Source organism: Euprymna scolopes, chromosome 40 (genome assembly GCF_053919585.1).
Source record: "Euprymna scolopes isolate OS-2025 chromosome 40, ASM5391958v1, whole genome shotgun sequence".
In the NCBI taxonomy this organism is placed as follows: domain Eukaryota; kingdom Metazoa; phylum Mollusca; class Cephalopoda; order Sepiida; family Sepiolidae; genus Euprymna; species Euprymna scolopes.
The window spans coordinates 12,356,359-12,370,160 of record NC_136521.1 but is presented as its reverse complement, the minus strand read 5'-3'; the positions used below and the strand labels follow the sequence as shown (position 1 = coordinate 12,370,160).

The 13,802-nt window shown below is 33.9% G+C and overlaps 1 protein-coding gene across 2 annotated transcripts in view; it reads left to right on the top strand.

Annotated features, from left to right (window-relative positions):
- Window positions 1–13,802, top strand: part of LOC145265372 (S-crystallin SL11-like) — a 33,274-nt gene that overhangs the window by 18,358 nt on the left and 1,114 nt on the right. For both annotated transcript variants that reach the window (XM_080121157.1, XM_080121158.1), the window contains exon 4: window positions 750–857. In XM_080121157.1, coding sequence (XP_079977283.1) covers window positions 750–857 — 108 coding nt within the window. The remainder of the gene's footprint in view (window positions 1–749; window positions 858–13,802) is intronic.

Sequence of the window (13,802 nt, the reverse complement as noted above, 5' to 3'; positions counted from 1 at the left end):
TGATGTTACAGAGTCTTAGCTTTGTACGACATCTAAGTCTCTCTCTCGGTTCAAAATGTTGAGATCCAGCAACAAGCAAGAGCAAGATAGCCAGCAACAAGTTAAACTGCAGACCAGCTTAATGCAGATACTGGTCTCCCGCTTTATGGTTTTTTAAATCAGAGATTTGCTTCTCCTAGAAAGGTTGCCTTCACCACGGCTTACAGACACACACACATACATACACGCACACAAACACACGGTGCTAGTTGACCCCGAAAAAGGATTCATTCGCCCTTTGGAAGGTCTTGTTTTTAGTCGTTTAGGGAGACTAGCCACCCTCCTCACCAAACAAGTCTGGTGCGGGAACCAGTTTAGTCGCCGGTGATCCGACCATGAGGCAGGTAGTACTGGGTTACATGGTACCAGTAGCAAATGACATAACCTGAAATATACATACATACATACATTTAAACAGACAGGTGAGATTTATATTATAGATGTGAGAGTTATTCCCCCTTTAAGTTATGAACTATCTAATTTTCGTAAACCAAAATGGATGTGTTTTATGCTTCCATAAACCCAACATGTGGTCCACTTGCAAGAAAATCGTGAGACGGTAGGATATCCGGTGTATCTTAAATAGTATGTGACTGATATATCCGCCCTCCAATATGTTTTAACCTGGCAACGCTGGGTCTATACAGCTAGTATATATATATATATATATATATATATATATATATATATACATTGTTCATTTTTTACAGGCTGACTGGAGACAGCAGTATAACGACACCTGCAGGCGTATTTTACCTTTTATGGAAAAGACTATTGATATGTTCTGCAATGGTAATTACTTCTTCATGGGAGAGCAGGTAAGAATCATCACACGTGCGCGTGCACACGCACACACACACACACACACACACACACACACACACACACACACACATATACTTTTTATTTGTTTTACATAAGCATTAATATGTCGCTACACATTCATGGGCATGTTTCGGACAGCCAATTACTAGTAACTAGAGACCTCTTCAAGCGATATTGGTTATAAAAAACAGTCTGTAATGCTTACATAAGGATTATGGACTAAGCTTTTGTATAAGCAATATCGTCTGAAGAGGTCTGTAGTTACTGGTAACTGGCTGACCGAAACATGCCCATGAATGTGTTGCGACATATTAATGCTTCTGTAAAACAAATAAAAAGTTTATGTTGCCCTACTTTGGTATTGAGCACCTTGTATCAACCTCATTAAACTTCATTAGTTGCTTTGCTTCTGGAAAATATTAACCTTAAATAATATATATATATACTAGCATTTCAGCCTGGCGTTGCCCGGGTGTTTGAATGTGTATGTTGAGCAAAAAAAAAAAAAGTGGTAGTGGGAAGGCAGGCTCGACCTGTACCGCCAAAGGAGGAAAAGAACGGGGGAAAAACCTGACATCTTTGCTGTTACGACCACCGCAAAACCGGAAGTGACTTATGTTTAAATTAAGGCTAGACAATCGAAAGAGGGGATGACTTTCGAAAATATCAGCGAAAAAAGCGCCCCCCTGTAAAAAAGTGCCCAGTTGAAGGTGAAGATATTACTTTTTTTAGTCAATTTTTCGATATTTGTCGTCTGAAAGGTCGAACTTCAAAACGATACTTTCCTTAATAAAATCCCTCGCCTCTGTCGAAAGTTTTAAGCATACATACATACATACATAAATTTATATATTGGTAACTAAAAATTTTCGATCCAAACCGATTAAAAAGCTTGCCCTATCCCTCAATACACTTTATGTAAAATTTCAAATGTTTAGACCAGAAATTTTCTGAGTAATTTGGTAGAGACCGCAGAGGTCAATTTTTTTTTTACTTTGACCCCTATTATGACCTCTTAACATTTATCGTTTTGGGCTGAAAATCAAGTTATTAAATTAGATCCATGTTCAAGGAACCTATATCTAAAATTTAAAGTGTTTAGACATAAAATTGTCGGAGGAGTTTGGTAGAGTTCTCAAAGGTCAAATCGTTGAACTTTGACCCCTTAACAGCCAAATTTCTGGGCGAAAACCGATCACAAAGATTTTCCCAAATCTCAGTAACCTGTATATCTAATTTCGAGTCTGCGGACTAAAAATTGACAGAGTTATTGCATAGGGAAATGTACACAGACAGACAGACACACACACACACAGACACACAGACACATTCACTTTTATAGATATACTAGCATGGGTGCCCGGCGTTTCCCGGGTGTTTTGACGTGTATGCTGAACAAAAAAGAAAGGTCAATTTTTTAAACTTTGACCCCTATTATGACCACTTAAAATTTATTGTTTAGGGCTCAAATCAAGTTATTAAGTTATATCCATGTCCAAGGCATCTATATCTAAAATTTCACGTGTTTAGACCCAAAATTGTAGGAGGAGTTTGGTAGAGTTCTCAAAGGTCAAATCGTTGAACTTTGACCCTTAATCGCCAAATTTCTGTCCGAAAACCAATCACATCGATGTTCCCAAATCTCAGTACCCTGTATATCAAATTTCGAATTTGTAGGCTTAAAATTAACAGAGTTATTGCGTAGGGAAATGTACACACACACACACACACACACACACACACACACACAGACACGTTCGCTTTTATAGATATAACAGATAGACTAGCATGGGTGCGCGGCGTTGCCCGGGTGTTTAGAGGTGTATGCTGAGCAACCCCCCCCCCCAAAAAACGGTCAATTTTTTAACTTTGACCCCTATTATGACCTCTTGAAATTTATATCTTTGGGCTCAAATCGTGTTATTAAGTAAGATCAATGTCCAAGGAACCTATATCTAAAATTTCAAGTGTTTAGACCCAAAATTGTCGGAGGAGTTTGGTAGAGTTCTCAAAAGTCAAATTGTTGAACTTTGACACCTTAACAGACAAATTTCTGGGCGAAAACCGATCACAAAGATTTTCCCAAATCTCAGTAGCCTGTACATCAAATTTCGAGTCAATAGATTTAAAATTGACAGAGTTATTGCGTAGGGAAATGTACACAGACACACAGACACACACATAGACACATCCACTTATATATATATATATATATATATATATATATATATATATATATATATATATATATATATACTAGCAGGGGTGCCCGGCGTCGCTCGGGTGTTTGGAGGTGTATGCTGTGCAAAAAAAGCAAAAAAACAAAAAAAATGGTTAATTTTTTAAAACTTTGACCCCTATTATGACCCCTTAAAATTTATAGTTTCGGGCTCAAATCACTTTATTAAGTTAGATCCAGGTTCAAGGAACCTATATCTAAAATTTCAAGTGTCTAGACCCAAAATTGTCGGAGGAGTTTGGTAGAGTTCTTAAAGGTCAAATCGTTGAACTTTGACCCCTTAACAGCCAAATTTCTGGCTGACACCCGTCACATCGATTTTCCCAAATCTCAGTACCCGGTATTTCGAGTCTATAGACTAAAAATTGACAGAGTTATTGCGTAGGGAAATGTACACAGACACACAGACAGACAGACAGACAGACAGACAGACAGACACGTTCACTTTTATAGATATATAGATATATATATTGCGCCGGATCATAGAAATTTCCAGGTTGGTATCTGAGGGTGAGTTTAATTTACAAGAGGAGATACATCTCCGAATAAACTTGCCTGAGGGATCGGCAACAAGGTGGTTCTCCACGTAATGGTCTACCGGTATGAAGATGCTGCAAGATGCCTTCCCCAATCTCCATAGCAAGCACGTCTTTGCCGCAGCGAATGGTGACATCTGAAGTGTGTGCGACACGAAGTTACGCTTCGTGTATCACCTAAAATACTTTATAGCTGGGGCTGGCTCAATCCTAATGATAAAATGTATACTCTTATCCGAGTTCTGCCAAGGACGATATATATATATATATATATATATATATATATATATATATATATATATATATATATATATATATATATATATTTATATTTATATATATATATATATATATATATATATATATATATATATATATATATATAAAATCCTATCCTCTGATGAGAAGGAAAGTATTTCTTCGAAATTCCGCGGATTAAGGACTATCCACTTATTTTGTGCTACCGTTTTAAAATTAAATATGTTTTTAACTCCTTTTCAAAGTGTTTTTAACATGTTTTATTAACTACTTGTTCTTATATACATACATACATAAATACATACATACATAAATACATACATATATATATAAACAGTTAAACTACGCTGATGAGAGGTAAAAACCTTGAAACACGCGTGTACGTAGATTACTGTTTTAAAAATAATAAATAAATAAAAATGTTATATACGTCCAAATTAAAAAGGGCGACTTTCTAAAGTAAATAAAAAAAATGAGCTCCGAGGCGGCGCCAATATTAACCGTATGTATCGCTTGAAAAAACAACAATAACAAAATCTATATAGGTATATATATATATAAATATATATATAGGTATATATATAATATATATATATATAATACACACATATATATATATATATATACATATATATATATATATATATATATATATATATATATATATATATATATTACTTAAATTTGCCCAAACAATACCCACTATTACTGAGATGAGACTACTATGAGATGGGTCAGATTTCTTGGGAGAAAAATAGTTGAGGAGTTGTACAGCAAGAGGTTTGTTTACATTACATTTAAATTTCTTTTTGTTGATACAGTCAATGAGGAAATTCCAAAGACAAAAGATATTAAATATTCTATTCATTTCCTTAGACACAAGGTAAAGAGTATATTTGATGAAAGAGTTTCTGTGGAATGAACTGGATTCGAAACTGACATAACCAGATTTTTAGTCTGTGGCATTAACTGTTAAGCCACCGCGGAGAGCTCTACAGTGAATAGGTGCAATTTTTGCGAGTATTTCTACCTAGGAGGACCATAAAGAATCAGTATGGACATATATGCATGTATAATGTGCAGGCCGGCCGGCGTTACTCGGGTGTAAAATACGTATAAATATATTTTAATTTCTGCAGAAACCGAGTTATGTGTATGCGAGTATTGTTTTTCTAAATAGTTCACTTCTGGAAAATAAAATACTTAAGCTGATATAGAAAACAAAATATAAAGAAAGTAAGTCAAGTCCGATAACCGTAAGACAAGCTTGACACGTTTATTGAAAACTGTTTTCAAGCCTACGTATTCTAAACAGAATCTGTCATTCATGAAACAGTTTTTGAACGATGACCCTCAGATAACAATTTTTTTAATTTTGACACCTTAGCAACCCTTTCTTTCTGAATACCTTATATACCAATTTTCAAGTCTGTAGATCCAAATTTCGTTGAGGATATAGGTTAAAATGTGTCCTCATACATTCTCACTTCATTTCACCGTATTTAGAACAGATTTCTGAGTTTTTATATTAACCGCTTCCAATATATATATATATATATATATATATGATGATTGCAACGTCTTGTCAGACGAGTACCACTCCCTCAGACATTTAAAATCCATGAGCCCAAATGCCTGAGGGAGTATCTATACAAATATGATGTTACAGAGTCTTAGCTTTGTACGACAGCTAAGTCTCTCTCTCGGTTCAAAATGTTGAGATCCAGCAACAAGCAAGAGCAAGATAGCCAGCAACAAATTAAACTGCAGACCAGCTTAATGCGGGTACTGGTCTTCCGCTTTATGTTTTTTTTAATCAGAGATTTGCTTCTCCTAGAAAGGTTGCTTTCACCACGGCTTACGGGAGCCCTCTCTACCCCAATACACATATACACACACAAATATACACGGTGCTAGTTGGCCGTTGACACAGAAAATGAGTTCATTCGCTCTTATATATATATATACACAAGAGTCGTGTCAGAAGTAAAGCCTTCCACATTTTTAATTCAAAATGTTGAAGAGTTGCAAAGACAGTAGTGGTACCATTAAAACGAGTGAGCCTTTTGAAATTATTTTTCTGCATAGTCACATCCAATTTTAATGCATATTTGCCAGGAATTCAATAACACATCTTTTTTTTTCTTTTTTTACACGGTGATCATCACTTATCAAGGCTCGCAAACCACTCAGGGATAAGGGTTATTGCAAGTACAGTACGTTAGTTTGGAGATTTGATGAAGTGTTTACTTAAGGGGGCGGTTCATTAGGAATTTGTTAACGTTGGACTTGAAGACATCCAAGTTGTAGTCAGGTGGGAAGCAGGCAGACGGAACAGAGTTCCACAGGCGTGCAGTTCTAAGAAAGAAACTTTGTTCATGGAATCCACGTTTTGATTTAGGCACAGATAAAGAGGGGGGGAAATTTTTCACAGTGGATTCAGCTAGACGGGTGTTTTTCGTGAAAGATTGGCGCGGGGGGGGGGCAGAGATTAGAGTTTAGACGAGCACCTGCCATGGAAATAACGATAAAACAAGGATAGGCTTGCAACGTCTCTTCTATGGGAGAGAGGTTGCAGGGTAGAGAAAAGGGCATCCTCCACTAAGCCAAAAAGTCTATTTTGTACTCTGTCAAGTTAGGATAGGCTGTTTTTAGCAGCTGCTGCCCATATATGGCAGCAGTATTCCATCCTTGGACGTACGTACATCTCAGCTTCTGAAGCACGTCACTGAGAGTGGTTCCTTTCTAAAGGTATCATATCGTCAATATCTGCAACAGAGAAATGAAACATTCAGGTCATGAATGCATAAGGTAGGTCCGTTACCAACATGATGCACTTTGCGAACCCTAGCTGATCTATTCGAGTTGAATAACAAATAGAAGGTATTTCCTTTGGAACGCCCTTCATATATATATATATATATATATATATATATATATATATATATATATATATTGGAAGCGGTTAATATAAAAACTCAGAAATCTGTTCTAAATATGGTTACATACTAATCTAGCCAAATATTTTAAAATGCCTATCGTAAACTCCTTCCATTTTTGACTCTGCCTTCACCTGCAAACCGGATACTCCCTCCCTCCCCACTACACAAACGGCTTCGCACGTATTAACCATTCCGACTACTACTGACCACCATCGCCGTCCAGCAAGACCAAATCTTATACATGCTTCGAAGAGAAAAATATAAGACATTCATTAATACCTTTGATCTATACACAAAAAAAAAACATCATCAGAAAAATTGAAAAAATAAATAAGTTATAACTATGAAAAGCTATATATATATATATATATATATATATATATATATATATATATATATATATATATATATATATATATAATATATATTATATATATAATATATATATATATTATATATATATATAATATATATTATTATAGTAAAAAAATAATTATGACAGCCCCTTTAAGAAATACGTTTCTTATAGTTGAGCACTTTCTGTTGAATAAAAGTCGGTCAATTTAGCTCTTATGCGTAGATCGTCGTATAACGACTTGATCACTGTCTGTCTGACGTAATGAACATTTAAATTAAAATGTTTAAAATTCAACGCTATTTCACACGATTAATGGTAGCCGAATGGATACGGTCTCCGCTAATCGAGCCAGAGATGTCTCGTGTCGCGGGGTTCGAATCGTTCGACTGGTAGTAATTGTGACACCCTGCACTGAAGAATCCCGAAAGGATGAAACACTAGTGTCTGTAGGTATTTAATTATTATAGTAAAAAAATAATTATGACAGCCCCTTTAAGAAATACGTTTCTTATAGTTGAGCACTTTCTGTTGAATAAAAGTCGGTCAATTTAGCTCTTATGCGTAGATCGTCGTATAACGACTTGATCACTGTCTGTCTGACGTAATGAACATTTAAATTAAAATGTTTAAAATTCAACGCTATTTCACACGATTAATGGTAGCCGAATGGATACGGTCTCCGCTAATCGAGCCAGAGATGTCTCGTGTCGCGGGGTTCGAATCGTTCGACTGGTAGTAATTGTGACACCCTGCACTGAAGAATCCCGAAAGGATGAAACACTAGTGTCTGTAGGTATTTAATTATTATAGTAAAAAAATAATTATATATATATATATATAGCTTTGGTTTAGTTGTAGTTTTTTTTATTTAAAAAAAAGTTTCTGATGATGTTTTTTGTATATAGATCAAATTATATATATATATATATATATATATATATATATATATATATAATCAAAAAGTAAAATTTAAATTTACAAGCCAAAAGCTTCTGTAAACTTGAAGTGAATATAAATATTAATATTTATATAGTAATCTTCTTTACCTCAAATTAATACAACCAAAATAGACAATATTTTTGTGTAGGTGCAGCATTTGTTCTTCCTTTTTTTCTTCACAGGTAACCCAAATTGCTGAGGGTTTTTTTTGTGCATAGAATCTGCCCTTTTTTCGCGTGGAACGCTAAAGATTTTTTTTTTACTTTTAAATCGTGGATTTCAAATTTTCTTGGATCGTCTAGAATGTTTTTCTCTTTTCCACCTGAAATGCATTTTCAGGGATAGAAAAAAAATTCGTTGTGTTTTTAAACCGTAGATTGTTTTTGGTAAGGGTCGGTGTCATTCCTTCGCTAGAAACAAAATCCTGGTTTTAACGGCATCAAATTGTAACATTATTGTACCGTTATCAATTTAAACCTCACAGGGTCGAATTTATTCCAATGCTTAGGAACAATCTTGGTCATACGGCAACAAATTGTGACACTATGGCTGGTCAATGGCATGACCGACCCACGTGTTACGTATATGTCCTGGAATCGGTATAATATTTTTGTCAGAGTTGAAGAGTAAAGGCATACCTTAGAATTTTTAGTGTGGTTGGCTCCTTCTTTCTCTCAGGGTGACGTCTCTGGTTGTCTTGGAGTTTCTGTTACTGTAATCGTCTCCAGGCACCGTTTCGACATTTAAGAGAGACACAGCAACACGCAACACAGGTTCTAATATGTATACATATATATATATATAAAATAAGCAATTAATTTGCTTTTCTCTTTATACTATGTCGAACGTATATATATATATATATATATATATATATATATATATATATATATATATACATATATATATATGTATATATATATGTGGAAGAATCTGATCTAGTTATTTTGTACACACATATTACACTATATTACAACAAAAACAATTTACAAATCATAAGAAATTCGAGTCGTGGACTTTCGGTATGGTGGCTGTCATCGCTCTTGTTAGCTGCAACGTTACTCGGTTGTGGAAATAATTATATAATCTCTCACGATCTGAAAATCCTATTTTTTAATCAGGAATAATATTTTTGTCTCTTTCCTCTTTCGAAAGAACATTCTCTTTCAATAAACCTTTAAATCGTCAACAGTCTCTTTATATTATCGTGCATGGTGTTTGCTCGTCTTGAGGAAAAGAAGATGAAGCCACTAGACGATCAACGATACAGGTAAAAACAATGATGGAGGGGATGATGGAGGGGATGATGGAGGGGATGATGGAGGGGATGACGCTAGACACACGTATTGAATCAAAATATCAAATTGCCAGTGTAATGTTTCCTTACATCAGGGTATTTCTCAGTAGTAATGGTTGCTTTATAAACTTGCCGTCTATTCCTTCTTTTCTTTCGATGTCTAGAGTTTAAATTTCACTTAACCCCCACCACTTCGAGCGTAAACGAGTTTTTCCGTTGTTTTCTGGTCTTCTTTAAGTGCAACAATCACTGTCACTTTGAATAATTGTGAGTCTTTGGTATCAGTCTTGATTAATTATATATGCCATGTATAATTATTATATAATATATATATATTATATAACCATATATATATATATATATATATATATATATATATATATATAATTAAGATTATATATATATATATATATATATATATATATATATATATATATATATATATATATATATATATATATGAGCAAACAGTTAATAAAATATGTTAAAAAACACTTTGAAATGAGTTAAAAACATATTTAATCTGAAAAGGAAACACTAGATAAATGGATAGTCCTTAATCCGCGGAGTTTCGAAGAAATACTTTCCTTCTCATAAGAGGGTAGGAATTAGCAAAATGCGGTATCGGATTTTGCATGCAGAAGTATTTGATGAAACAACAAGTAAGTCAAAGATCTTACTTGAAAACAAAAAAAAGTGAAGCAGAGGGAATATGGTGAAGAAAAAGGTGATTATACATGAATGGATAGTCTGGTGGAAAATAAAAAATCCAGTGACGGTAAAATCGATTATATCCATGATATTATAAGCTCTATTTCCTATTTGGTTTTATCGAGCTTTTACATCTGGCTGAGATAATTTTATAAATATTATTTCTTTAATATTTATAATATACTTTAATTTTACCGTCTTGGATCATTTTGGTAAATTTAATTGTGATTTTTATTTTATATATATATATATATATATATATATATATATATATATATATATATATATATATATATTTATATATATATATAATAATAATAATTTGGAGTAAGAATTCGATATAATAATCTGCCCCAAATTGCCTGTTCATACTTTAATGTAAAAATTGACAGAAGAATTCTGAATGTAACGTTTTTAGTTATTTATTTATTTGTATGTATAATTCAATGTTCTGATGTTTACTTTTATTTCTCTCCACCCCTCCTTTATTTTAACTCTTTCCTTTCTCAATAATTTTCCTCTCATGTTTTTGACCCCCCCCCTTCATAGACAACTCAATAGTATTCCATCTAATTCCCACTCTTTCTTAACGCCGTAATCCACACGTTCTTTTGTAATACTTTTTGTTCTTGCTCTTCTTTTTCTCTTCTCTTGACGTCCATTCCTTCTTTCCTTTCAATGTTCAGAGTCTAAAATGTCATTTAACCCCTAACCCTTCCTGCTAAATTTAACGTTTTCATTTTATTTATTTATTTTTTAAATATCTCCTCTATTTCTTCAGTTAAGAATCAGACTTCTTCACGGGAACACAGTCTTTATTACGTCGCCTGTTCAGTGTAGCAACTATGTAATATTTGTCTATATAAATAAAAATATTATATTTTCCTCTTTTTATTGAGCACTCTTAATAACCTCGTTTTAATTTGCGAGTTTTATCTCCTGAATACCTTTTACTTGGTATATATATATATATATATATATATATATATATATATATATATATATATATATATATATATATATAACGATAATATTTTAAATATTTTTTTTTTAATTTACAGGCAGATGTGTTTCGAACTTATGTTCTTATCAGTGTAGGAGATGATAATTACTGCCAGTCGGGAGATTCTAACCCAGTTATGAAGTCACACTTGACTTGTAGGCTGGTATTCAACCCCTAGGTTATTCGAAATTCCCAGTAGTAATGAAGGAAATTAAGTATCTAAAAATGCCAAATCAGCGGGCATAAACAGCAAACAGACAGAAAATGTTCAACGACTAATGTCGGAACATTGCTTTGTGTTAAGTTCAACGCTTATTCTTAATTCCTTAAAGAGCGTTCAACTTTTTCTTATAATGAGAATATTTTAAAATTAAATATTAACATGCACACACTAGGTGCCTTCAGTAAGTTTCCAGACTTATTTTGTACAGGCATTTAAAATTGTCATAGACTCTTGAAAATTTAGTATGTTATTGCTATACGTGTTATAAGATGATTGACCATTTTTTTATGATTTCAGGTTCAAATGAACAGCTACAGCAGGAATTGGAATACATCCTACTAAAGCCTTATTGTCACAGCTGGTGAATTTCAAAAATGCAATCAGGACGTGAGGACATTTTAGAAGAACAATATGTAATAAAATTCTGTTTTAAACCTGGAAAAATGTAACACAAACGTATGGAATGCTTCAGATTGCTTTTGGGCCATCTTGCATGAATTAAACATCAGTTTTTTGAGTGGCATAAGCGATTCAAGGAAGGCAGGGAGTCTGTGAGGGATAATGAAGTGTGGGACGAGTAAGGAAATCAGAACACCAGAGTTTGTTGGCCAAGAATTTCATGGATAAGGACCGTAGTGTGTCTACAGAGACAATAAGTGAACAGTTTGATGTCAGTGTGGGAACTGTACACACAATTATTTGTGAGGAACTGAAGATGCAGAAGATTTGTGCAAAGTTTGTCCCAAGAGTGCCCAGAGAAGATAAAAAAGAAAGACGTTGTCATGGGCATCAAGACAATTCCTCGCCCTCCCTATAGTTCAGACCTTGCTCCCTGTGACTTTTGGTCATTATCTAAGCTCAAGGAAAACTCTAAAGGTAATCTTTATGTGACAATTGAGGAGATGAAAGAAGGCTTTGACAAGGATCAGTGACACACTCACACACGAGGACTTCCATGGAACCTTCCAGAAGTTGTTGGAATGGCACAACAAGTGCATTGCAGTCGGAGGAGATTACTTCGAAAGGGACTAAAGTTTCATGTCTATCAGTAAAAAGCGCCTATACGAAAAAGGTCTGGAAACTTATTGAAGGCACTTCGTACTTTGCTTGAAGCATTGTCTGGTGTGTGTATTAAGGTTTGCAGTAGACCAAAACAGCAACAAAGGTAAATCTTGATAGTGTTTTCTGTGTGTATTAAAATGCCCATACGAAAAAAAGTCTTCGTATATGGTATATATATATATATGCCTATAAAGTTGAGTTTTTTTTTACTGGCTCTGAGATTTATATGAAAAGTCTCCTTTTTCCAGTTAAAAATTTATCAAACGAATTTTTTAATATACTCAGTCATGGGCATGCAAGCGACTACATGAAGGTTAAATAATTTGCATATTCCTTTAAAAAACGAGTGTTCATTAATTACTTATTTATTTTTATGGTTTCTCATAAGATGATTAGTTTTATTTACCTGTTATGCTGGATTTAATTTATGCATAGTTTCTACATTGTGCATAATTGCGTAAAATTTAAGCTGAAAATGTTCTAGCGCAAAAAAGATATTTTAATCTCTCTCTCTCTCTCTTTCTCTCTCTCTCTTTCTCTCTCTCTCTCTCTCTTTAAAAAAAACGGGCTCCAACTCTAATTAGGCCCTGTGTCTTAGAGTTTTGTCCGAATGAAATGAAACTTTGGTCATAACTAGTTTATTATATTCAAAACACTAGGGTCTTTGGCCTTTTTTTTTCTCCGTTCTACAGTATATGTTCTAGATGACCTCCATTTAGTTTTTGCTGTTTTTTTTTTGGGGGGGGGGGGGTTCTGTATTTGTTAAGCTGGACTAAATCTGACAATATGAAAATAGAATGGAGGTGGAAGGACCCGAATACTCAACGTTTCGCCCGATTTATGCAGGCTTTTTCTTTCTTTTTTTTTTTGTCAATGACCATCCCTCTTGAAAAAGCTCGCATAAATCGGGCGAAACGTTGAGTATTCAGGTCCTTCCACCTCCATTCTATTTTCATATATATATATATATATATATATATATATATATATAAGTGACCTTGTCTGTGTGTGTGTGCGAAACTTCTCTACTAAACTCCTCTTTTAATATTTTATCTACGGACTTGAAATTTAATGTATAAGGTATTAGGACTTCGGGAACACTTTCAATTTAGTCTGTAGCCTTCAGAAATTACTGCTAACTGTTAAAATTGAAATGTTGACCTTGGCAGGAGTATATCAACTAAATTCTAAGCATGCGTACATATACATTTTTAGCTTGAAGTCGCTGGAGTGCTGAATGTTTTGGTTTATATTTCAGCTGATTTTATCCAGATCATTTTTTTTTAATTAGATACAATATAATAATCAATAGAGATTTTGCTCTTTAATAATTAATACTTGAAGGCATTGCCAGGGCCGCTGCAAGAAAG